The 27,789-nt window shown below is 42.6% G+C and overlaps 1 protein-coding gene across 4 annotated transcripts in view; it reads right to left on the reverse strand.

Annotated features, from left to right (window-relative positions):
- The window catches only part of LOC135324352 (phospholipid-transporting ATPase ID-like), an 86,852-nt gene that overhangs the window by 57,768 nt on the left and 1,295 nt on the right, over positions 1–27,789 (reverse strand). The window contains exons 2-3 of one of the 4 annotated variants that reach the window (XM_064500407.1): positions 20,341–20,414; positions 9,114–9,192 (exon numbers count right to left, since the gene is read on the reverse strand). In XM_064500407.1, coding sequence (XP_064356477.1) covers positions 9,114–9,156 — 43 coding nt within the window. In that variant the 5' untranslated portion in view covers positions 9,157–9,192; positions 20,341–20,414. Of the gene's footprint in view, positions 1–9,113; positions 9,193–15,878; positions 16,225–16,382; positions 16,639–20,340; positions 20,415–27,789 lie in introns of those variants that run through there. The other 3 variants (XM_064500408.1, XM_064500406.1, XM_064500410.1) reach the window with 3 other exon arrangements.

Below are 27,789 nucleotides of genomic sequence, written 5' to 3' on the forward strand. Positions count from 1 at the left end.
CTGGTTTGCTATGTCTATGCTCTTTACCCTTGTATTACTACTCAGAGAAGAGATTCGCTATTTTGTTCATTTCTTTCTACATGCTAGATATCAGAGCACATGAACATACAAGGAAAACATCTCTTCCCTTTCCAGAATAAGCTCTGTTCTTTTATATTAATGTAATAGCCTCATGAATTAGCCCATCACATGTCTGTTATACCTATTAAATGATTTATTAAGACATCTAGTTCTTCCTGTTTATCCACTCTTGCATTAGCTAATATCTAAGCTATTCAATGCATTAAACTGCTATCCTTCCTCCTTTCCCTCCAGTACCCCTATAAATAACACTGCATCCCTAATTTTTAAGCCTTTTTCCAGGTCGCTTTTTTTTTTTTTTTTAATGTCTGTCTGTAGGCTGTTGTCATCAGGCCCTCCAATTACTTACTTAAAGCCCTCTTTACTGTGTTAGCAGGTGAATGTGCTTTCCCTTTTTTTCAGGCATATCTAGTCAGACATTTTCAAATCAGTTCCCATCTGCCTTGGCTAGGTGATTCGGACCAGCACAGAGGCTTCATTCAAGATCATCAGAGTGCTTAATTCCTTTCCCGCTTTCCTCAGACACATTTTTCTCCTCTTTCACAATGGGGAGAACAATATACAGAAAGATCAGGGTAACTTGTCCAGTGTCTGAAAGGAAAACAGAAGCAGAGCTCAGAAGGTCTGGGCTTGCAGAGCTTTAACTATTGTGTTACATTCCCCTTCAGGTATTTTCTTGAGTAACCAATATTATTAAAAAAGATGACAGATACAGTTATTTGTTAAAAACAGAACTTCCCTATGCTCACAGATTTCCTCCTGTACAGTAAATGCTACTCCAGTCCTCTCCCCAGGGACTCCAAGTATAGTCCCAGCATAAAATCCACAAAACAGTAAATGGCTTCAAAGTAGATAGGATTAGACAACAAAACTTTGAAAAATCTATCAGCTTGTAGAAGTGCACTAGCAGAGCTCGTGCTAGGCTGGGGGACAGAGAGAAAACCCTGCTCTTGGCTGTCAAAGAGCAGAGGCAGAGCTGTTCAAACATGCCACGCGCTTACACAGAGGAGTTCAAACAGGCGAAGCATTTTTTCCCCTTTTCTCAGGCTGCCGCCCAGCATCACACAATCCCCTCTATACAACTAGGTAAGAAGCACCTGAACGGTGCACCAGCACCAGGATGTCTAGGATAACCTATTCCCAAAGGCCCCAGATAGCCATGACCCTGGGTTCAAAACTGTCCGGAAATTCTCTAGCCTGCCCTAGCAAATCCACCCTGAACACCAGGAATCTTCTCCTGGAGACCTGAGCTCTTAATGGTCATCAGCCTTCTGAGAGGTGGCATTCCTGATGGCCAAGATCTGAGGCAACTTTCTAATGACAAGATTTTCCTTATCCTTACTGGAAATAACAGCGAATACCTTTGTTAAAGCAAGAACAGCCACAACAAATTGCAAAGAGTGCCTCATCCAACACGGTCAGCAAGCAAAACTCTCTCCTCTAACCACACAAAAGGAGAAGCACCACTGACCACATGCACAGGGCAGCACTCTCCCAGTGGTTTTATTTTTACCAGCGGAGAACAGCGAGGCCCTCCTGCTGCGATTCTGAAACAAGCAGTTCTGAACTATGATAGATCAGACATCTCTTTTATTTGTTTCTGTAACAGTTTGGACAGAAATGAAGCCTCTTGGATAAGCGCTATAAACAAAGAGCTGGAGAAACCCTACCATTACCTCAGCTATGCCTGGAAACCACAGCTCAAAATATTTTGGCTGTAGATCCAAGCACTCATGTCTTATCATGCACTGTTAATTCTGGACGCATTGAGGAAAAAGGGAGGGGAAAAATGAAGGGTTAGCAGATGAGAGTTTTTTCAATTCTTGAAACTTTATCATCTCTAAGCAACTCATATTAAACCTTCTGCTTCTGCAAACTGTAGTCACAAATCACTGGAAAGAAGGAATGAGATTTGTGCTCCAAATTATCATTTCACTGCCACTGAAAACTATTTTAAATTTTTCGTCAGTGGAAACTCAGCATACACAAATATGGCCTAGTGCCCAGTTCTTGGTCTAACCACTGAGACCAAGTCACTGGGAAAGTGGCTGTTTTCTCAAGCAGACAGATTGAGGAGCTAAACCACAGAATAACATCTGGATCGAATAATGTTAAACCCATGCCAAAAATCAGCTATAAATGTAACTGGCCAGCCCCCCAGGCTTCTGCATTTAGGACAGTTGTATGGAAAAGTCCTGCAAAAGGTTAGATTCAAGATCTGGTCAGAGATCCTGGAAATTTGCTTCTGGTTTATGCTAAGCAGCATATGCCAAGAGAAATGCTTTGAACAGGCCATTGGAAAAGGTTTGCAGATATTAGGCTTTGTGGCTTCAAGGAGCAGGAGGTTAAGATCTGCTTGGTCTTGCCAAGTTATATACAAACTAGGGCCTGATACCTCTTGCATGAAATGAACACAGCCCAATTAGGGGAGTGCCAGAGTAACCAAGCCTGACAACAGTGTAGAGACAACACACATACACACTCAAAAAAAAAAAAAATCTCTGCCCCGCCCTTTAAACAAGCAACCTCAAGAGCATGAAAATTGCACTGAATCAGCTACAAATGGTGGCATCAAGGAGCTGGGCTCATCTGTTCAGTTTTCCTTGCAGAGGGGCTCTTAGCAAAGCATACCAATACCAAGATGTGAACGCTGGGCTCTGTAGCACTGTTCTTCTGCTCCCAGGAGCACATGTCTGACCTTCCCGAGCCCATCCTTCAAGCAGCAGTAATTCATGCCTCCCCCATACCCATCAGGCTACAAGCAGCCTCACAAGGCCTCCACCATGCAGCACATTTTTGTTTCAAATTTCACAGATGAGCCTCTTTCCAGCATGTCCCATCTCCACGCTACATTTGTGGATCCTACTTTCAGGCACCTCATCTGCTGTTGGGGCACCATGTGATCCAGCTTTCTGTACCACCTCTCAGTGATGGCAGAAGTGCCACTGTGCATCTGGCACACAGGAGATCACCCACCTCTTCACAGGCAGAGAACTATCCCTTATTTCTGGTCTGTGCCCAACCATTACTCCATGTGGGCAAATAACTGAAATCTGCCACAGTGTGCTGGTACCTCTGTCACCCACACCCAAAAAAAGAAAATTACGGTGTCAACCAAAGGACAACTCCATGGGAGAGGGCAAGTCATTATATACTGTATTAGGGAATTTAAATTGTTACTCCTAGGGAAGTTGTTATGCAAGCTATTAGCCAAAATCTCCCTTCACATTAGAGCAATAACTGCTCCCTTTTGCAATCATAAGTGATAAAGGAATCAGGCAGCAAGTTTCTTGATTTGCAGGTATTGTACTGGGGCAGAGTCCCTGAAGTTGGGTTCAACTGAACAAGCATAATTTTTATAGCAGCAATACCACAGGATTTTAAATTTATAATACAGCAGTGCTTGAGGGGGTCAGAGCTGCACTGAGTGCTGCACGCGCGCACACACACACACGGGATCTTTATCAAACAATTTTTTACAGCTCACAATTTTAATAAAGATCAGAGAATACGAGGTGAAGAGATGAGCTATATGAGGGGCTTGAGGCTCACAGGGCTAAATATCTACATTATATAGGCAGTTTGGGACACAGACAAAAACTGAACCAAAATTATCTGCGTATCAATCTAACGCTGTAACCTATAGGGTGCTAAAGTATGCCAGTTGCTCTATACTACCAAACCAAAGCCCACCCATGACTTGAAATGCAGCCAAAGTCTGATATGGTGCAGTGACTGTGTATGCGGCAGGAGGACAGGTAAGAACCAGACGGGATGGAAGTGGGAAAGGTAAAGATTACAGTCAAGCCCTGCTCAGAGCAGTCGCACACACAGGTGCCTGGCAAACGAACGTATTTTTTATTATTGACTCAAAGGAGGGGTTCTCAAGGTCAACATGTTATAAAACTGAACATTTTTAAACGGCAAATGCCTGTTCCTCTACGGAGCCTCTCTGGCTGCTGTGGCTGGAGAAAATTTGTTCTGGCAATCACATGCATTTTCATCTTTGGCACAGATTGGTTTATACTGAGCGTGAGGGATTTAATTTAAAAATCCTGAGGCAAGACCATTCGGATACACCATCATAAATAGGTTTAGCTCTATTCCCTCCTGCCTGATCTTCCGTTCTTAAATGAAGATCTTCCTTATCACATCTTTTTGCCTCTCATAACTTAAAAACAAGACAGAGTGCTCTGAAAGGACTAGAATCCTCCTTCCTTATGAAGAAATGAAATGTAAGAAATACACTTTTGTAGAAGGTAAGCTCTTTGGTCAAGGATTGTCTCTTTTGTGCCTAGTACAGAGCTAAACCTACTATCAGCACTAAACAAACACTACATGACAATTGGAATTTGACAACATAGGTAAAACATTTTGCATGTTCCTGGAAAAGGCATTAATGCAAAATGATTTTTTTTTCTGGTATCACCTAATGTAGGACCCCTTCAAGAGATAGCTTAAGATACCTCTATTGTCATACAGCAGATGCAAGATCTGAAATAAAAAATTTTGAGAATGAGCTGGCATTATTTCTGCCTCAGGCCCAGTAAATATTTAGCTTGAAGATAAAGTTCAATATTAGATCTCACAGCATTTCATATTATCACCATAAGGAGAATGAGAACTGTGACAGGAAAAGAGGGCTCCGAAAGGATGCCTTGGCTTCGCCAAACATGTACTACACATGTGGCCAAACAGGACCTCTGTAACACAGGTCTGGAAAGCGCTAGAGAAGCTTAAAATGAAAAATACTCTCTATTAGGTCGTTACAGCAAAGACAGAGGCTGCCTCATCTCTCCCTTCCCCCTTCTCCTGTGATAGCATCAGTCCTGGTTCATCCTTCCCTTCCTTCTGCCCAGGATGTCTCACCTGTCCACCTTGTCCAGACCCTCAGCGAGGTGGAACCCACCATGTCTCAGAAATACCTTGCAACAAATTATTTCTTAAGGAATATCTACGTATTTTCACGTTTGTTTTCAGTCCACTTCAGAATGAAAACGAGCGCTTTCAAACATTTTACCAAGTGGAAATTCTGTCTCTTATTCATGTTGAGAAACCTTAATTTTGGAAATTTTGTTTTACCAAATTTGGTTTAGAATTTTATATCACTTTGTATCCTATTTTCTGTAATAGTGGTTCATCATATTTTGACAAATATCAACATGCCAAATAAAACAGCTGAAATAATAGTTAATTATTTGTATTTTAAAAACTATTTTGACAGTGACTAGGTGGTACTGATCAAACTATACCATATCCTTTACTAGAAGACAGTATCTCCTAGGCATGCTGGTAACGCAACAGCTTGATACAATTGCACATGTTGTTAATAACAGTGACACACAGTGATGGGAAGTGATGTAAAATCATAAAAATAAATACAGCTCTGAAACAAACTTTGAAAAGTTTTTCAATTCACAGTTATTTTCCTCATGGGAAATTATGTCAAAATAAATACATTTTTCATACTCAGTGTCTGTGGTCATAAAAGATTTCCTATTAGATCTGAATGGGAGTCCCAAAGCCAGCCAAGCTTTACGTCGGCAGCGCCACTCTTGGGCTGCAGGCCAGGCACTGTCCTCCCAGCCAGGCTTCTCCGTACGGAGTTGCTCGCTCCTGCTGAGCTCTGCCCAGAGCTCGGCTGCTCATAAACCAACTGTCCTGGAGAGCAGGCTGTCTCCAGCAGTGACAAGGAAAACCCAATGCAGTTCACTTTCCTCAAAAGCTGAGCTCAATTTCTATCCTTCCTCCTCCTCTCACAGTCTCCCTAGGCTGGGCTTAAGGTGACTAAGTTGCAGGAATGACTGGGGCTCTAACCATCGACTGGAAGCACTCCCTTGCACATACCTATGGGTCAGGTTATTAGTGTAGTTGAATTTTCCCTGTTCTCTATTGCTGTTCATTTCATAGATGTTATTCGATCATCCTCATCCTTTTGTTTCGGTCTGAAGCTCCAGTGCTGAGTTTAACTGCCATGGGGTCAAGCCAATGAGCACAGATATTCCATGTTTATTAGCCTTTGTCACAGCCTGATCCTTATTTTTTCTCACATGCTCTGTGAACCTAAAGTCTCCCCGTTCCTCTTTGCTTAGGCAATGTTACTTGCAGGTTAAACCTCAGAATAAAAGATCTCAGTCAGACATCTTTTCCACAAAAATACTTCTGCTGCTTATCTAAAACACGTATTTCCCCATTTCAGCTTGAACAGCTTCACTAAGGTTTAGTCATCTAGGCACTGGTTTCCTTCAAGCTTCCAAGTTTTTGTGCAAGTATCTGACAAGGCATCACATATTATTAGTTTATGAAGCTGAGTTTTAATGACATCCCTGCTTCTTGTGTAAAGAACACAAAACTATAAAAAGTTGATTCTTGTCTCCAAGAAGTTCAGAGCATGTTACTTGTCTAGTTAAACTATATCCATCCTGGAAAACCCCTCCTAATTTTTCTTGCATCCTAGCTCATAAGAAAACAGCCATGTCTTGCTGGGGAGAATGAGCAAAATGTTACTGGTTCCAATGGGAGGAATCCTGATCCTAGTTTCAGCAATTAACACCTGGGGTAATCCATTCGCTCCCATAAAATCATCTGAGCCTATGCTAGCAATATAATGTCAAGTCTAGTCCAGCTTTGTTTTTGGAATGGAAATTAAGCCTTTCCACGAGCAGTGCTGTCCCTGTAGGAAGTGAGAGTGTATGGGGTGTTCCCCACAGAGGAACCTCATCTGTTCTGAGGCAGCACAAGCCTAAAGATGTCTGACAGCACAAAGGCTCCTAAACTGTTTTATTGAAATAGCACTTCATCCCTGACATGTACTCCAGTGAAATGTTTGCAAAGAGCAATCATAACCCCATTGGCTTTTGGGCTGCAAGACTAAAGAATTAAAAAAAAAAAAAAAAGAAAAAAGAAAAAAAAAATCTTCTAGCTTTCTCTCATAGAAGCTCCTCATTCCCTGATCAGCCCAGTCTCCCTTAGCCTTCTCTGAACTTCTTCCTTTTTGAATTCACTGGTTTTGAACTGGTGATCAAAGCACATAAAATGTGAAAATAAATTATCTTTCCCTGTAAAGTATGCTCCTTTATATCTAGGAAGATCTGAGTCTCTGAGTCTTTCAGACACTTGGTTGAAGAGGGACTGAAAACTGCTCCACTAAAGCCCAGATATAGGGCTGGGCAAAACGCAACATTTTCCTAATACAGCAACATAGTCTTTTCGCTAATCAGAACTACTGCTATACAAGCAGAGGTGCCCTGGGTGGACAGTGACTCACAGACAGCACAGGGTATCTCCTCTCCAAAGCCAACATGGAGAAAGAGACCTCAAGCTGGCAGAGATGATTCCCTGTGAGAAGACACAACCCCTTCTTGGGGGAGTATCAGAACAGCAAACAGATGCCCCTGTCCTCACTCCAAGGCACATAGTCTGGCCCATATCAGGAAGGGGAAACAGCAGCACAATTCCAAACATAAACCCTTGGGAAAAAGCTGTTCAGTCTTCTGAGCTCAGATAGGTTGGGGGAAAAAAATTCACATCAAAATATGAGTAGAGCATTAACCTCTGTGTCCATCTCATACAGGCAGGAACAACAAGAGCCCTTGGAAAGGCAAGGTCAAAGACTTTCCCTTTTAACACAGAAGCTGCTGACATGGATTCCTGAAAAGAGATCAGGGCACCTTGACAGCAACCTGGGCCTGGAGATGAAGTGCTAAAATACTAGACTCAGCTCAGTTACTCCTGCTGCAAAGCCCCAGTACAGATGAAGATCCACCCTAAGGAGCTGCAGGAAGCTGGTCCATGTTAAGGATACACCAGCAGCCCTCCTGTTGGATGCCTTTGTCCCTTCTGTGTCCCTCTCAGGACTCAGTGGGCCATCCTGCAAGGCAGTGTGCAGGAGGGCTGGAATAAACAACACTGGCGAGGGAGCAGTGAAAGCAATCAGTGTTGGCAGAATATATATAATATATATACACACGCTCTCAGGGCTAAATGAAAGGATGAGTAAAGGCTGTATAGACAGACTTCCAAATGAGGCTTGAGCGTGTGGATCTCCTGTCTTTAGGCTCTTTCTTCTTCATATTAAAAAAAAACATTGATGACACCAGCTCCCTGTCTGCACGAGAAAAACCACAGGAAAGCTCTGAGACAGAGCACAGAGATCATGCTGAAACTTTTGGGAGGGAGCAGGAGAGCCAGCCACACAGACCAGCTAAATGGACAAGGCAGCTGAGCCCCAGACTCAACATATACATCCCTGGATTGTAGGGCTTTTGCATGAGATGCCATTCTCTCTTGAAGCAGCACCCAGCTGACTCCACTTCTATCTCCAGAGAGCTCCTCCCACCTACCTGCAGTAGCTTCCTCACAGAAAGGGGGCTAATATGCTCCAAGCATCCCTCTCTGCAAGGATTTCTGCTGGAAAGTCTGGTGAAGACCATGCTGCAGAGAATGGCTGTTCCCTATCTCTATACCCATTTGTTTCGGGGTCTCTCTCAGGATGCCACGTGGAGCTCACAAGAAAGGAATTGTGTAGGCCCTAGTTTCTACTCCAGGCCTAGTGTTCCCTTCTGCAGCCTTCAGGTTGCTGTCCGGGTGCATCTCTCTACTTTGCTCTTCTTGCCTCTCACTAAAAGCAATATCTGGGCCTTTGCCATTAACGCTTGTCATCATCAAGTAACTGCACCAAGCCATCAGACTAACTTGCTTCTGTCTTGAGGGAGGGCACTGGGCATCACTCCCCCCACTCCAAGATACCCATGTAGAAAGGACACCAAAAAAAGCCAGTTGTGTCCTATGACAGAGTACAAACTTTACAGACTATTCTGTTTTAAATGTCTTCCTGTTCACTGGGACACTTTCTGCAGCACTTCTCTGAGGTAGCAGTAAACTCGGGGAAAGTAGACAAAATGCATCTTCCTGCACCTGCTCTGTGGGTGTAAGACACGCTCCCAAGCATGTCCTCAAGGACTAGCACATATGCTGAGTTCACATTCCCTAGGTTGTCATCAATGACAATGGTATTGCCAGACCTCACTCACCTTTCAATTTCTTCTTTCCAAATTTTAATCCAAATAGAGGCATCCCAAAACTTTAATTTAGGCCAACTTCATGGAATTTCTGCAAGACAAGAGAGAAGGTAATTCACAATGGGGGTTTCTACTCACACAGCATGACACGATGTAACACGAACATATGATTTATGGCCTTACAATGGGAGATACTAGCTCCAAAGCAATATGATCAGCAGCTACAGTTCTTCACATAACCAGTTTTAAAAATAAAAACATCTCAGGTTTGCAAGTTGCACTCCTGCAGTGTAGGTTACTTTACCTTGGACATTTTGATCTCTTCATCTCTTGACATAGCACAGAGAAGGGGCTAGTGAAGGAGAGGCCAAAAAGAATGTTCCTTACTACCTTGACCCTATATGAAAAGGATAAAGATACTCACAGGGCTTGCATCTAAGATACAAAGGAACTGTGTGACTAGCCAGACTAGCCTCCCTGAAGAGATGGAAGCAGTGGGAAACACTGGCTTCCTGTACATCTGCCTGTTCTCAACACGTGCTGTCTCACACTGTTGCCAATCTGTTGGGTGTCCTCAATGTTTGAGGCTTGTACGGCTCCGAGTAAAAGTTTTCTCCTGGTGGCTGTAAAGTTTCTGGCTCAGAAGCCTAAAGCTAGGTACCTGAAATGCTTTTAAGGCACTTAACATGTCCTGATAGTCGGAGAGACTGATCATTAGAAAAATCACATCAAGTCTGTTATGATGAAACTTCCAGTGTTCCCAGGGTGGCACTGTTTATTTAAAGGACTTAATGGTCATGTTGATGCTGACAGGCTGTGAAGATCCATGAACAGTGGGAAAAGGCTGCCTTCCCCTGCATGCCTGGCTGACCCAGAGCCTGAATCAACAGGAATGCTTATTAATTGCTAAACAGGCTAACAGAGCCAACTGGAGAAGTTTGAGGGAATCAGAATTTAACTAAAATAAGTTTTCTAGATGACAGTAACTAAGTGATAGAATGAACTTTTTGTACTTTGACACTGCTCATGTTTCATGAAGAAAAATTAGAAGTTATGGGTAAAGAACACCCACAAGGAGTCCACAGCAACTTGCAGACATTCAAACTGTCCCTCATACAAAAACATCCCAACTCCTCCTGTTTAATTTTAAACTGCCACTTTAAATTATATTCTATCTATCTGTGGCCAGGCAAGGCTGGCTAAGGAGACAAGTACAGCAGATGATATACCACATTTCGGAAACACACAAATGTCAATACGGCCCATGCCACTGCCCAGGTGCGTTCCTGATACAACGTAACTGGTCAGTGCCAGGTACATGCTGAAACAAAGGTTTCACTTCTTTCCCAAAAACAAAGATAAACTTGAAGAAAAACTCTACAATGATTGCACAGGTTGAACACTACTGTGCAGATCTTCTTTGTCCCAGATGCTAAAACAGAGCTATTTTCAGCAGCTGTAATTCAATGAGCCTGAAATATTGCAAACAGCAGCTGGTGATGCTCCAGCGAGCCTGCTGCCTGCTGGAGGCCCCGGACTCACAGCAGCCCAGGCACAGTGCTCTGCACACCAGTCGCACTCAGCGCAGTGCTCAGGAACCCCACTGTGCCCACTGTCCTTGAGATAGATCCTTTTTTCAGTCACTCACGTAGATCCAACTGTTTCTGCTCACCAGAACAAAAGTTTGGGCAATGCTTCTCCCCAAAGTTTCCTCTGTCCGTGGAGCTACGCCACTTAAAGTTACAATACTCAGTGTCACAACCTAAAGCTTTCTCAGTCCTGCTGTTCTTTTGAGGCTAATATAAAACATCCCTAGCACTTCTTTTACTTTCTATCCCTAACTGACCTTAGTGTATCATTTTCAACATATTCTTCGGTATCATTTTGGGATTGTTAATCCTATGTTTTATAAAAATTCCTAACTAGGACTCAGCTCCTCATGAACAGGTGGGAGCAGTGAGACATGCTGCCCACACACCTAGAGGTAAGGACCTTGGACCCTTCCTAGAGCACCAAGAGCCACAGAGCTGATAATCATAGTCCACATGTAGCATAAGATTGCAAAGGGTTGGCTGGTCACAATCATTCGATATGGGTACAATGCTGAACTCTGGACTTTGCTGTATTTGCCAAATGCTTTAGAAAGACTATCTGCATCTACTAAATCTCTCCCAGCTGCATACTTAATTGAAAGGCATATAATTTCAGAAGAGGGAAAAAAAGGCTCTTTATTTTTATGGGAGAGCAGAGAGTAGGGAGGTTACAAGCCTTCTTTCAGCAATAATAAAGTCAAACAAACAATAAAGTTAAGATCAGCTGCTCATAAATAAAAACGTGAAACTTCCTTCAGCTCTGACATATAGGTTCTGTTAATTACTGTGGTACATTAATCATTGATTTCTGGCACAAGAGCAGTGTGAAGAAAAGACTGCAACAATACACTATTTTGTCATGGGGCATCTTTAATTCCTTCAGCTTCTCAGTGCATTTGATCAGAATTGCATCCATTGAATATTTTTTGCTCAGCAACAAATTCAAATTACCTTTAAGGGCAGCTTGATTAAGCACAAATATAAGCACAGGCTCACCGTTCCAATGAAAACTTGTCTTTTAGGGCAGACATGGGTGATAACTTTACCATATCCAGTTGTACCAATACCTTTCCAAATATGTTACTTCCATCACATAGATTTGTCACAGCTGCTTGCTTAGCTAAAGCCCATGAGTTACAAATCTTTCCAATGCTGACCTGATCCTCTAAGCAAAATTCAACTCCTGCCTTGCCAAAACCACAATGTCATTTGAGTACGTGTCAGTATTCAATGGGTGCACCCATAATGACATTAAAGGCTTGACACTCCCCTAACCTGCTAAGGTGTACACTTTATTTTGATAATATTAAAAATGCTTTATTTTGATAATATTAAAAATATCTTCTTCTTCCAGTTTGTTTTTGACTCATGCATCTCGTTCTCATACTCCTTTAGCTAGCAATCTAATCTCTGAGTTTTTTCATAGTCTGTAGCTTCTTTGTGTGCCTGTCTGCTAATAGCACAGTTTCTGGCAATACACCTTACTACTCTTATGTGCTTGTTTTCAGCCTAAGAGTTCATTGTCTTTCTGCTGCAAGTACGAAAACAAACCTAAGCAAATGGTGCTGGAATTATCCTCTTTGTTGCTGCTCGGCACTTCGTACCAGTGCTAGCTGTCGCTTCGATTGCTTTCATCGCTGCAGACTGCTTTGACCACTGCATTTCCTTCACCTGTTCCTCAGGCACCAGGTACAGTTCTCATTTGTGCTAGCGCTCACAATTTCTACAGCAAGATGTGTTCCTCTTGACTGATGTTAGGTCTGCCAGCCTCATATTTTTCTTGGCACATTTTAGGCTCTCAGTTGTCCCTTAAGGGTCAAGGAACCCTCCACCTGTATCTATCAACAATCTCCTGAAGGGTTTTGTTCTATATTCCAGTTGTGATCAAAATTCACATCCCTGTCTTTTCTTGCTTTATTGTCTTTCTTGTCTGTCTTTATTTTTTAAATCGGAGGTTTGGCTTCCCTTCCAAAATTGCAACAATGGATCTTCAGCCTCATATCAGTCACACACACTGCTATGGTTTTAACTTCCCTTTGCGCTTTCTGGGAAATGTCTCTCATACGCTTCATTTTCATGTGGTGTGAAGTATTTCTCAAATTTTGGTATGACATTTTCACAACCTCCTGTTTCTGAATTAACTGAAAACCATAAAACATTAAAACTTCCTATAGTCAAAATGCAGGCAACTTCCTGTTTGCTTTCATTTTCCCAGGCACCAGTGGTTTTCAGATGCAAAGATACGCTGTTTAAACCTCCTCAAGTTGTCTTCCATATCTGTGTCAGCTCACCTGGACTCTTTTGCTGTTCCATTTTCCACTTGACTATTTTGTTTCCGTTCTGTTTCCTCCTGGTACCCTGTGCTGTTCAGTAATCAACTGAGGCCCACGGTATTTGAAAGAGATCTCTATTAACCATGCAGTTCCAACTCCTTCGCTTAACAGGACATGCGCTACTTCCCCATCTTTCCAGAGCCTATAGCGAAAGTCATTTAAAGATCAAATCCCCAGTTCCTCATTTATGAGGAGTCGGGGGTATAAACTATGAATAAATTTCCTTTTCTCACTGTGGAAGGCTTTCGTATATACAGTGCTCTACAAAGTGGCTAACTAGGGCCTACGCTTCTGCAAAGACGATCCACCTGCTCTATGGCTACTGACAGTTTAATCACGAGCTCTGAGCACTTTAATATCCACAATAAGAGAAGCTGCTTTGATGGGTCTTGAATAGGGAGGGGATGCTTTTTCAAAATCCAAGCTCAGCCTTATTTAAGGCCCAAGAGACAAAAGCCACAATCTAGATTTGGCTTGAAAACATAATTCCAATGTTCCTTCTGCGTAAGAGGCAGGTTGTAATGAGCTATGACAAGTGGAATTTGCAGAGGCCACAACCTGATCCAAAAACGTGGCTTGCTAGGGGTAATTCGCCAACCGAGAGCAAAGGCAATCTACTGCAAGCTGGAGATAGAAGGAGGCTCTCCTTGCCACCGCAACAATAAGTAGAAAAATCAGAAAAGACGCCACTCTGATGAACAGAAAGCAGATGTTCTGAGTGGAAAATATGGTTAGTTTCTTGGCCCAGTTTCTCTGGGTGTAGCTACATGATACATCAGATTCAATGATAAATATGAATTAAAGAACACGTGGTGCTTCTGCTCCCACTATGTTCTTCCCAGACTCTGTGAAATGAACCATGTTAAATATAATCATTTTTGGAAGGGTTATTTTTAATCCAGATCATGGGGTGTAGTCCAGTACAGACTAAAATTCCTGTCCAAACAGTGGTATTAGCAGATCTGATGGGGCAGTGAGTTACTATATGATGGTGGAAACAAGCACCCAGAGTCCAGTGGAGGTAGGCAGGAAAACAGGATTTCTCCAGTCAGCTTTGCCACCAAAAATAATGTCATATATATGCATCCTTATTATGCAATAGCCTTATCTATCTGAAAATTCAGAATGCGTGCAATGCCTTCACTCAACAGCTTTCCATGACAACTCAGCTTCTGCATGTGAGCAAGATTTGTAAGGAAATGTTTTTATCTATATTCAGCTGATGTAGCAACCACAAATATTCACAGGTCTTAGAACTTTTTCTTTTTTTTCTTTTTTTTTAGTACTAAATATCCAGGCAACAGCTCAGTATATGAGAAAGTTGAATCCCAAGCACAGGACATCATGACAGAAAAGGTTCAAGACTGCCTGTGCTGCCTAGCGCTCTCAGTGGAGTAATGCTACTGCATAGCATGAGATGAACCAAGTCTAAGTCCTCAGACTTTGGATGCATATCACTCTAAACTGGATTTGGAGGGACAGTTGGTAAAATATGCAAGTGTTTAAATAAGTTAGGTAAGTCTCCTAACTCCCTATTTTTTTCATGCTTTCGTTTCATACCTGCTAAGGGGGTGCGCGGTCAGGTACTAAAAAAGAGGAGTCACATTCACTCACAGGTATCATACAGAAGGGCATCACAGTTGGTACAGTGCCTCCTAATGCTCTGGCAAGAGCAGTGTAAATGCCTGGCACACTTGGTATGGACTGACCTTGTAATGTGCCACAAAAAGTCATGTTTGTAAAGGGCCCCATTTAAAGTGCTGATGCATTAATAGTTTCAGTCAAATTGTGGTTCTAAAGAGTAAGCTGCATTTGCTTTCCTCTATTTAAAGCAAACATTAAAATTTCAGCCATTAAAAATAATTAGCACCATTCATCTTTAACATTAATATACATTAGCAATTATATTTCTCCGCCCCTCCTTACATCCTCTTGTGTTTGAACACCTCAAAAGCAAAGCGGAGAACAGCACGTGCTGTACCTCTCCCTACTATGCAAATGGAAAATATAGGAAATAAGTGGCAGAACAGGCAACTGAAACTTGTGATTTTAATCTCAGAATAATACTCTTCTTTTTGGGTTGCAGTTGGATTTGCCTGGATTCAACTTGGAATAAGTTTAAGAAACAATAAAAGACTAATCTTGTAGTCAGGATGCACAAAAGAAGTGGTGATTCAGATTTAAATTTGCAAGCTCTCTGCAAGGAGTTTGAAAGTTTGCCTAGAACTTCCCCAGCTTTCTAAATCAGGAATACCTGAACAGGTATCCTGGATGAAGTGAACCAACTCTTCAGCTATTTTCTGATGCTGTTCCAAGCAATATGTACAGAAACTCATGAAATTATCCACAGACCAAACTGCTCCTACTCCTTACACTCTACTGTGCCAATACAATTAGCTGTAATTGCTGCGAAACAGACTCAGTCTGTTATCTGCCACGTTTTAAAGTAATGATCTGATATCCTCCATCTGTCTTCATTAAAACCCTCTTTAAATTGACACCAGAATGGCTGTCAAAATTTGCATTCAGCTCCTTTGGGTATGTTAGTTGTAATGCTCAGGTTACTGATCAACAGCAGAGGAAGAGAGCGTTCACAGAAAGAAATGCAAACTGCAGTCTGCTCCCCCTGAAACAGTTCAAACAATAGCAGTTTCCTCATACAGCTGCTGGCTAAAATCATGCACAGTTCAGTTCACTCCACCCAGAAGTCTATCAGTGCGGGCATATAAAAAAACTCAACCCAAAGCACTTTGATTAGGCTTTACAAAAATCTCGGGTCTGAAAACGCAAGTTTTCTGCCCCAGAAGCTGACAGAGAAAAGGAACTAGTGAAAGGAAAGCATTCAATCTTACCCTTGAAGGCTTCTAAAAGTCACAGCAACAAAGTTACTGCCCTCCATAGCACTCCCATACGCTCCTCTCTTCTCATTTACACGCCACTTTATCCCCTCCCAAGATCAACAGCTTCGCTCATAGTCACAGAGAGACGACAGTCATCTAAGAAACCAAAGCTTCTTTACACGGTGAAACAGCATTGTATCCTTGTCTCCAGCCCTGTAAAATGCACTGCAGAGCCTGTCTGCCATGCAAAGTCCTGGCAACTAAACTTACTCTAAGTTCCCTACTTCTTACTTCAGTCACTAGTCTTGGCTCCTTGCCAAATTCTTCTTCTTTTTTTTTTTTTTCTTTTTTTTTTTTTTTTTATTCTGTTTCCTGTTGATACGGAGAGTGTAGTAGCTCCTTTAAAATAAAATGCCCAGGACAACAAGCTGTGAAAGACTAAAGCAGAACAGCAAAGCACCTCGGGCTGTAATAGCCCATTTAACTCCAAAGACAACTGTTGCTCTCTCTACCTACCTCCTGCCGATGCAGAGGCTTTCAAAAGGAAACCAAGGGAGTAAAAGAGCCCAACATATCAAATTGCTTTAAAAAAGGATGAACTTGGTAAGGGATCCATTTCGCAGAAACAGCCCCAAAGTTAGTCAGGATTCTTTAAACACATAGACACTATCCTACAAGCTGATCCCAAGGCTCCACCTAGTCCGATTTCCAACAGTTGTGAGGAGCAAACTCTGCAGAGAAAAACTTCATAAAGTACAGTTGCATAACTCAACCACAGAGCTTCCTCTAGTGAGCCAGAGGACAGCTTACGTGCCAAAATGTAAGGGTTTAGTCATCCCTTACAGAATTACCTCCCTTGGCCTCTTTGACACCCGCGTGGCCTCACAGACAGTGCACAGCTGTCAAGGTGGTCCTGCTTGCCAATTGCTGCAGCACAATCATAACCCTCTGCACCCTCCCACTCGCTCTCCCACCTTCAGCAGACCATACTCAAATTTTTTGTCAAATACAAGGACCCTTCAAACTATAGTGCCCCCCCATGTGCCTGTCTCCCAGCATTTTACCTACCAGCCACTCTACAAAAAGAAAACTGGGCAAACTGCAATTTCAAGCAACCTTCATGCTTCCCTACACCTATGAATTGTGATTATTCTAAGACGACCATATCCTTCCCTAAGATGCATCAACAGTAATGCCTGCCAGAACTATGCCAATTACAGACAGCAAGAGAAAGTCTATTTAATATAAAAGTTTTATATGCATTTCTCTCTCTCATTTTTCTTTCATCTGTTGTGTTTTCCCATTGGATTTGTGTGAACACTATTAGAATTTCAGTCCTACCCACAAATACATTAATCAGCTGATTAATCCTAAGAACATGAAAGTCAAGGGTTTGTCAAAGAGCATTTTCTGGAAGGTGAAATTTTCTTAAGTTCCATTGATGGAAAAGCTGTGGAAGGTCCTGGACAATGCAGTGGCAGTAGTCTAGTGGTCACGAAGGGATGAAGTGCAGAGTGGCAATAAACAGGATCTTCTTGCACTGTAAGTCATTTCTGAAGGCAGAGCAAGAGCCTGTACCCCTCTGCGTTCATGCCAGGGTTATTCTTCAAAGCTACACCTATTTCAGGTAACATTTATTGAATCTGATTTCTAACTCCAACATGAAGGATTCATACAAACAGCCAACATGGAACAGGACATTTGGGAATGATCTCCTCAAGACCAAAGTCAGAGGATTGTGAATTGATAAATGTCTAATTTCAAGAGGAATTTCCCCTGCACTTGCCATTTCTAATGTTCTTGCAACCTAGGTCCCATCTCAACCCCAACAGTCACTCACTGAAGTATCACGTTTTTTCCTATCACCAAAAGAACAAGGATCTATATGAATTTCAGTCCTTCCACAATTTCAAGAACCTCTTGTTCTTGCTTTATTTTGGAGTTTTCTTCCTTCTTAGACTCAGAACTTTTCTCTGCTGTTTTTTTTTTTTTTTGGTTAATTTTAATATGTTAGCTAATGACAATTCATTACACACTACTCCCACTTTCTCTCTTTGCTGATAACTTCATACTGATATGTTACTACTTTCACCCTGACCCCAGTTATTTCTTCCTTCTTGGTTTTAGGTTCATCTCCTTCCTTTGACAAAAGAGTGCACCTAACTGTAAAATCAGCTGGCCTTGGGGCTTGTTGTTTAGGCCTGACAATAGCTCATGGTTGGATAAGCTGTTTTGTTTTTCATGCTTTTTTCTTGGCACTGAAATTCGCATCACCTACATTGGTAATGACTTTTCCCCTCAGCTATACTTTCCCCACACACTTCAGTGAACCTGCTCACGTAAGCAAAGTTCAGAGCATGCAGAAGCACTTTGGAGTGTGAGAGTGATTCAAAATCATCAGCTCAGCTCTGAGGTCTCTTGTACTTGCATTAAATGGAGGTCCCTGGAAAACATCTTCCCAATGATCACACCATTTGTTTGCTTCTTTGCAAATTTCTGAACATATAAGGGAGGGTTCCCACTTGCAAAGCTGTCTAAATTTCAGTGCTTGCATAAGGTACCTACATGTATGCTGGGTGTTTGAACTCCCACTGCAGTCAGTGGAGCCAGTCAACATGGCTGGGCAGAGATTCAGCTGACCAGATGCAGGGACTACACTTGGGTGAGATGAAGCGTTTTCCAGACTCCCCTAACTGTATTCATTAGCTGTCCATCGGTGGTAGTAGGAGCTCAAACACTGAGCCCACATGGTGACATCTAAATTTAGGTGTCGTAATCTATGAGTTGAATCCTTTCTCAGGTGTGGATTGACAAAGCCAAACAGTGAAACTTTATCTACAGCAGCCAAGCAGCAAGGCAGCGATTAGATTGTTGTGCTCTCCTGTAGCCCTGGACCTTCCTTCCAGTTTGGCACCGCCACACCTGTGGGAAGAAGGCATTCAGGCTGTTGCCTTTTCCTTAAACAAGAGCTGTTTATTTGGACAGGTAACTACCTCCATAGCATGCTGCTTCACCTTTGATTCTTCTGCTTTCCCTGGCACACAAGGCTAGTGTAGAGTGCGATGGATTTAAATTCCTACCATTTGAACCTTATCCTAGAACCATAGCTGGCAGAATGACTTCCAGTCATTCAGTCTATGTTGGATTTCACCCATGATCAAGATGCAAAACTGAGAACTTAATGAGAGTGGTGTTTAAGGGATGCCCTCAGCCCATCCTGAAGATCAGATTCTCTGTCCTTCTAAACAGCAAACCTCTGAGAGCCAGAGACTTTGGAGCACACAGAACCCAGACTTGCCTGGTAACCCAGTGCAGCATTGGGTGGCTTAATATGCTTCCACACAACCAGAGGGGATAACTATAATGACAGGAGAGAAACACACCCTGGAGCATGCCGCAGTGTAGACTCAAACTAAATGCCAGTCCTCTCAATAAGCCCTGCCTATGTCGGTGCTATTAAAACTACTTTCAACCAAACACCTCCCCCAGCTGGCCAAAAGCTCCTCTTTGTAGGGGACTGATAAGGAGCAAACATCACTTTGGGGGCCACTGGCAGGTCTGTTATTGTCATAAGAGCCTACAAGGGCTGCGAGGGGTCAAATGGGTATTTTGTCTTGGCTGCTCTTACTACAAGAGATTTTCCCCATCCTGCTGCTGTTGAAAGTCAGTGTAGGATGCATAACGGATACAAGGCTGAAAGGAACAACTAGGGACATTGATGTCAATTGCTCGAATATCAGAGAACTGTTTAAAAAGCGTAGCATAGGAGGCCCCACAGAACATCTGCTTTGCAAATTGCCATAGGCCACAAAACACTAGCAGAATAATAAAGCAAGGAACAGAAGATCAGAAGTCCCAAAATACAGTGTGTCACAGGCAAGGGCAGGAAAGTTGAAGTGTACTGACAGTGTCCTCAGTCCCAGCAGAGAATGTAACAGGTAAAACTGGCCATTGGCAGCAGAAAGCATGCTTTGATTCCACTGCAGAGGAAGGGAAAAAGAAATCCTAAAGGTTCCTGTTAATATGACCAGACTGTGGGATGAAAATGAAATGGACGCAGGAAGGCAACCTTTTGAAGTGACTAGACAGGAGGATTAGTTACTGTCAGAGTAGCCTTGCCTGTTGGGAGCTACTCAGCCAAATTCATTTAACTGCTCCTCCAAAGAACTGACCCAAGTTCTGATGGAAATTGGTAGAAATTCAAAGTTACGTAATTTGGAGGGATGCTCTGAATTCCTGTCAGCATACATCCAGCTGCTTGGATGCAATCTGAACAGAAGCCTGCTGAGCAACTTCAGCACTGCAGGTCCACAGAGAAATATTCCCATACTTCACTTATTATTCCAGCACCTGGGAACAGAGAGGGTGCTCTAAGTTACATGCCAAATGGAAACTAGTCAGAAAAATAGTTTCAGTGGGTGTGTGCAGAATAACGTGGCTCATACTGATTGGGATTTGATAGAGTGCCACTTACCTGCAGCAGGGAAAGCAGGGTGTGTAGCAAGAAATTCCCTTTCTCTCTGAGCCCCTCACTCGGTACTACCAGCCCTTAAGAAAAAAAAAAAAAAACGATCATCTGGGAAAATTCATAAGAAATCCACAAAGCTGCAGCCTCTTGCTTCCAAATGGAAAACAGCAACTTGTTCTAGTGACTATCGGTCTCTTCTTCCTGGCACCAACACCAGCAAGTGGGATACCTTCTGATGTTTTAAAACAGGAATTAAAATAGTCTCTCTCTCTTCCCCCTTCACAGTCTATAGGAGACAGAGCAGAGTTAAAGAGATTTTGGTCAAAGAGCATTAATGTGGGTTCAGCAGTTCAGATTACACTGAAGGGGAGATAAAGTTTGTGCTCAGTTCTGTGGCGAACGAGGCCTGAGTTCATCCCTTCAGGGAGGTGTGGTTCTCACTGGATTTTGTGTCTTGTGTTTACGAGCTCTCCCTGGGCCAAAAATTTTCATTTCTCCAGGGGGCTGGTCGATAGGGAGGAACTCTCACAGGTACCTAAAACATTTGCTGTGATCCTGTGAAGCATTAGGTGATTTGATGGTCACCAAAGTCAATGGGAACTGATGGAGATCCACCTGTGACAGGATTCAATTCCTGGAATATAAATCCCTATCTCTTCATTTCCCTGGGACTCTGCACATGCCTGACTATATGGGGAAAGAATACAGAATAACCAGCCACTGCAGCAAAGCCCAGGTGTGTCCATTCTGCTTTTAGCACATATTCCTAATCATCTTCAGTGAACAAAGTGGAATCACCAGGGGACGGATTCTCAGGAGGGCTCGTTAAAAGATAATCATGCCTACGTGAACAGAAAAATCAATAGCTGAGGGTAAAGCATGGCCCAGCTTGTTAGAGCCTCAGATTAAAGTGCTCTTTGTAACACGGGTATTACACAAGACCTCCTGCTGTTATTTGCAAAGCCAGTAGCCGCCACAAACACCTATGTTGTGTCTGGTGGCACTTCAAACGCCGTCACATGCACACTCCTCAGAAACACATCAAAAAACAAGAGCATACCTCTGAGGAACTAGGGTGTCCCTGAGTGGCACCCACTGCTTGAAGACAGGAGAAATACAACCTATACAGAGCCAGCAAAAAGCCTAGGCATTTTACAGAGTCATTGTTCCCCCCTGAACGGCACTAGGAAAAAAAAAAGACACTTTTGGCATGGTATAACATGACCCAAAACATCTGTAGCCCCCGCTAACAGCTACTCCAGCCCCAGCTGTGCTTAGCCTGGGTACTCTTTGTGTGACCCTCAACTGCAGTAGAGGAGCAAGCGCCAACGCCTAACGAATGTGTCAAGAGAGGTCAGGAGGCAAAAGAGGAAGAGGTGCACTGGATCTGCGCTTCAGCTGTCCAGCGTGTAGTTATGAGGGACACCAAAGAGTAGGGTCCACCACTCTGGACAGGCAGTTTCATACACCTGCAATGCCGCTCTGTCCCTCATTGCCACGTCCACAAGTTTCAGCACTAACCATATGTGAAGACCATGAGATCCATGGATCTTCAGGGAACGGACAGCTACTGCATTCCCTGAAGCATCACCCAAAGGCCTGGGATTCATTTGTTTAAACTTTTTGTGGTTTCCATTACATATTGCTATGATGTTGAATTATCTTTACCAGGAAAAACTGAGGTGGCGCTCCAAGACAGTTCCTTTAAATACTATGTTATGTCTATTATGCTCAGAAATACTGTAACTATATTGCCAAGCGCACATATAAGTGCAAACGTATCTGTACTGTCCTTTCTCCAGGTTACACGTATAGCCTACAGGGAAAAATATTGAAGCAACCTGCTGCTTTCCATGAAATACTCTCTTGTATCAATGGTATTTTATATATTTTATATTATTAGTTTCTATATTACATTTATTGTATTACTATAGCTTTTTTTAGCTGCCATTTACCAGACAGCAACTAGATGGCCCATTTTTGAGAGGTCAGCGGGAGCTCAGGGAGGGCCAGAGGGACGTTCTCTCTAGGGCTATACAGCAACACCAGCCTCTCCATGCTCCCACCTGTATGCTCCCAAAAGGTGACACAAGCACACTAGAATGTACTATGCTGAAGACTGAGACTGGATGACTTCTTGACCTGTCCTAACTCACGTTCTGTGAGCTCTAACAAGGAAACCTCTGACTTGTGGCAAAGGAGCATGGAGTGACTCAGGACAGAGTCAGAAAGGAATAGCCATCTCATAGAAAAGGCCCAAGGATCTAGTTTATTGGGAAAAGAGAATCTGGCTCCCATCTGAAACATTGAATTTCTGCTAATTAACCAAAGTTCTTAAATGGCTGCTCTAATACATACTGGCATAAATATGCAAAAAACTATTAATTTCCCTGGAGAGCCCCCAAAAGGAAACTGCATGATATATTTATCAACAGTTTGCACTTAAATTGCAGAATTACCTCTACACTAAGTAAGTAGTATACAACATGGCTCTGCCAGCACAGCACACTGACAACCTTTGCTTTTATTCAGTACAAGTTTATTTTATGTTGGATTGTTCCGTTCTCTGTTCTCCAGGTGTTTGAAGGAAATGCATGTTCCTTTGCATTCCCACAGCTGAGAACAAAGGCTGCATTATTCTCATCTCTGTGCACACAGACAGGCTTTTAAGTAGTGAATTCCCATTAACTTCATTGAAGTTTTGCACATAAATCCCTCTGCAGCCAAATGAAAGAGAGGAATAATTTGATGGGTGTACAGGGCCTTCAGGATATGATGGCAGTGTTAAGTAGGACATGTTCTTCTCCCAAAAACGCTACAACAATTTAAAAAAACACATCCTGGAGGGGGAGAATACAGCAGCAGCTCCTAAGTCAATGAGAAATCCAGAGACAAGGTACAACAGTGCTCACAGCCACAAAGGTGCTAGGGGTGTAGCTCTGATCTGAGGTTAATCATAACCATTTTTCCTACTGCCGTGTGATGTAGCATCACAGAAGATCCTTATATAATCAAGGAGATACATGGAGAGGGAGGCAGGTTTTCAAATTAAACATGCTATTCCCAATGTTACCATTTGTCATACCATGTTTGGTTTTCATGTGTGGCATTCAGGATGAAACTAGTTGTGAACCCTGCAAGAAGAAAAGGCATCAGCTATTTCCGATAAAATCAAAAAGGTTTTCCCAGTGTATCTCCAGAAGGCTGTGACACACAGCCCAAAGCTAGGAATGTGCTAATGAAGGCACACAACAGAAAACTTAATCAAAGAATCGCAGAGATGAAAGGGAATTAAGTAAGGCAGCGACAGTACTATATGGTACCAAACACCTAGTCGGGGAAAATAAAGAAAGGAATTTTCTTAACAAGGAAGTAAAAAACCCGATGGCAATCTGGCTTGGTATGGCACAGAAAGAAAACTTCAACCTTTGCTCGTGCCTCCTCTGCCCCAGGAGGGGGGAGGACGCAGCGGCCATCTTCGATAATTTTCAGGTAATGGCAGGACATCCCAACTGAAAATAAGAGATGTAAGCTACATGCAGGCTAATGCAGCCAACAAGAAACTGTGCTGTTAAGCATAGTCTTCAGGCTCTCTTTTGTTATTTTAGGTTTTTTTGTTCCCTTCCATAATTTACAAAACTGCATTTTTAACTTTCATACAACCTTGAATCTTGGCAAGTGATACAGCATTCCTCATCCCAGACGTGGCGAATCTCAAAAACACAGTTCTGCAACATCTTCCCCACAGCCCAGCTCCAGATTAGGTTACTACCCCAGTACCCAAAGCATACAGCTGCCGGTGTAGCTGTTTAGGCTAGTTTGAAAGCTAATATTGCAGGGCTTGAGTGAAGAAGAAATGTCTTCTAAGGACCAGTAATATCTGGACAAGTTCCCTGGCTTGAAGCAAAGTAGCAGAAAACACATGTAATCCATATGGATATCTGCAACAGTGGTAGCAACAGCAGTGTAATCAGAACAGACTAAATGCCCTGTACATGTAAATCATAATTCCTCCTAGAAAGAGAAAAATGGGATTAGCTTTGGGTGGAGAGTGGCACACAGAGATTCAAACGGCTTAGATACAAGTCTGAGGGTTCTTTGAATGTCATCTGCTGAACAGGGAGTGTTTGCCCAGAAAGGCACAGCTTCATTCACATGGACATGGATTTGCTCCCACACTGAGACTGCTATTTTGGACAAATACCATTTTGGCCAAAGGAGAAAAAGCAGCATAAAACACAAAGGAGTCAGGCAAAGGCCATGTCCCAAGTGAGTTTGTGTAGTACATTTGGGAAGACAGTTACACTACTCTAAGAAAAATTGTTGAGAAGAAATTTTGTTTGTAAACCAAATAAAGAAAAGTACTTGTTAGCCTGGCTAGCTCATCTGCAGTATAGCTCTACAGTTAACCAGAAGGGAAATTGTGGTGATAATCCAGAAAATGATGATCTTGCCAGAGCAAGCAGCCAGAGTCAAAGGTCTGGTGATCAGCAGTAGCTAGAAAACCTCTTTGGTGTGTGGCAAGGTAGTGGGTAGCAGGTCTATACCTTGAAAGTCCCCAACAAGTTTGTGACATGAGGCAACCATGCCAGAGAGACATGACATGTAAATAGACCAAAGTGTATATTGCTTCATTAATGAATATCTGGAATGACATTACAAAATTATTTCAATTTATACAGTAAATGTAGTTTCAGAAGTTCCAGAGCAAAGTTTGAAGTAATTGTTTGGTACAGATGTTGCTCAGAATGGCTCTAAGACAAACTCCAGTGTTCAAAGGGTGGGAAAGGAGGCATCCAGGAAAGAGATTCTGAGGGTCTGTTGGGACCTAGGCTGTATCACAGGGTACCTCCAGGAGTTCCTGTTTATTAGTGGTGTAAAGTTTTGGAAACAATTTCTTGAAAGCTGGCTTCAGTCTCCGGCTCATCTTACAGGTGTCCTACAATTTTGATAAGGTTTTTCTATTTTTGGTTCATATTTCTAGTCTTTTGTTTGTTAAAGAAACAATAAGGGGCCTCCCTGGAGCCTCTTACAAGCATTGAAAGAAGAGACACAAAGGAAGAAGGAAGGTACTTAGAGTTTTTGAAGACAAGGTAGCAGAAGCAAAAGGATTCACATGCGAAAAAGAAAATTTAGAATCATATTAAGTTGAAGTGAAACAGCCCTAAAGTCAGACCTAGACTGAAAGACATACACATATCTTGATAATTATAATCATAATGAAAAGCACTGGAAACCAGTGAGTTTAATGTGACTGCTTGCAGGTAAGAGCTTGTGTTTCATATGACTGCAGTTTCAGGGCTCCTGTCACATTCATAGGTAAGTTTAACACAGGCAGTTGAAGCATTTGTTGGTCTTGCAGCTGAGGAGGATGTTACTCGGAGTAGTCATGGTTTACAGCCCCGCAAATAAACAGAAACCACCATCGATTTCAGTTTATGCTCATATGACAGTTCCTATAAATAATGGCAACTCAGGAGATGCGCATCTGTGTGGTTGACCTTGCTATGAGGGCTCAGCCTTTAAGAGATGTTTGAGATCATAACCACTCCAGCCATCCCACCCCTGTGAACATGAGCCAGAGCCCTTAGAAAGAAATCCTTTGAGGTAGAGACCGATTCCTCCGAGTTTGCAGTACACAGCACCAAGGGCAGAGGGGTCTCCTCTGCATAGGGTAGCCAGTCAGTGCTGCAGCATTGAGAGGAAGAGAAAACCAGGGAGAATGATCCTTATTAGGATGAAATACAGCAACATGTCACAACCAACCATAGTTTAAGCAAAAACACTGCTCTCATTCCCCTTACTCTTGTATCAGTATCCTTTATACTGTTGAAAATTTGAAGCTGTAGATTTAAGGTGGAAAAGTAAACTAAATCTTATTTGTTCAAGAAGTGAAACGCCAGGCGGAGAAAGCATTGGCAACATGCCTGGCAATGCCAACATGCCTGACAATGCCAACAACAGTATAAATTACACACAACAGCTCTTATCAAAAGGCAGTGAAAAGAAAATGAAGGTCTTAATGTTAAACTGCTACGTAATCCAGATGGTCACTGAAATTGCAACCACTGGTAGCTAAGAGTCCCGATAAACTAAGGATCACATGAATAATGAAGTAGGAAAGAAGCAATGCAATGAAAGCATAATATTGTAATAAGCTCTCCAGGCAAGCAGAAAGCTGCACAGGCCCCTGGACTGACTCAGGGAAAGTGAGAAGGAGCCTTCTTCATCTGGGGGTTAATTACTGGCCCTGTCCACAGAGCATGCACCTAGCTTTGACCTTGGATTTACCATAATATTGTCCAGCCATCAGTCTTAGCATCTCACACTGATATCCATCACTGGAGCATGTGAGAAAGAAGCGAAGAGTTCAGTGGTCTGTGACTTGCCTGGTTTTCCTCCATTCAATGCTCCTGCTTGGGGCATGGCTTTGGAAACACTGGTAAACTGCATAATTCCAACTTTGGAGGTGGGAAAGTCTGTTTTAAGTATACTCCAGGATCTACAGACAGTAGAGTAGAAGTCGCCTCTCCGAGCTTTCCAGCCTTAGAGCACTAACAAGTCTAGGGGTCTCGGGCGGCTTTACCTCATCACCACTATACCCGCTTACGCGTGTACAAGAGCCTAATCCTGCTCCCCGTGCACCTGTAGCACTGCCACCAGCAGTCAGTGGTGAGCACTTGCTAACATTAACGCACTAACAGGCAGCCCTAGATGGGACCCAGTAGTGTGAGGAACTCAAAGGCTACCCAGACTAACCACTGTCACACTGAGTGCGTGCAAGGTGTGTAACCGCGGAGCAAGCAGTAGCCGCGCGTGTGCAGACAACCTACCGCTTGTTTCTTGCACTGGGGATCTGTCTTACCTGATGGGGAATGACTATTCTCGGTGAAACTGAAAGTAACTCTCCAGCCTGACACAATGACAGTTTTACTCCCAGAAAACAGTGTGATTTACTTTGACATCAGCAAATTAACATACTTCACTCTTCCCTTCCTTTTAGTTTTTCTTTTTTTTCTTTTTCTTGGTTAAGCCCAGAATAGTGACTTACAGTAATGCTAAACTGTATGTATGTCGTGAATAAGCTAACAACTAGAATCAAAGCTAAAGTGCAGTAAGTCACACATTTGACTAGGAAGAGATCCACAGAGAATTTCTACCTATAAGAAAAATAAGGCTTCCACTCGAGAGGAAGTAAACAGCTACGTCTGTAACGTGAATGGCAGAATATTTTGCTTTGATGGTTTGCAACCAAGTTAAACTGATAGAGACACTGTCTCTATCATCAAAAGTACAGCCTTAACCTTTTTTTCAATATTATTTTTGAGCTAATTTCTCTTTTGTGAACATATACATTAGGGTTAGTTCAGCAAATTAACCTTAGCTAAAACAAAAAGCTCCTGCGAGCCTCACATAGCGAATCTCCTGCTGGCTTCTGTGGGACCTTTGTCTGTG

Source organism: Dromaius novaehollandiae, chromosome W, assembly GCF_036370855.1.
Source record: "Dromaius novaehollandiae isolate bDroNov1 chromosome W, bDroNov1.hap1, whole genome shotgun sequence".
Taxonomy (NCBI): Eukaryota; Metazoa; Chordata; class Aves; order Casuariiformes; family Dromaiidae; genus Dromaius; species Dromaius novaehollandiae.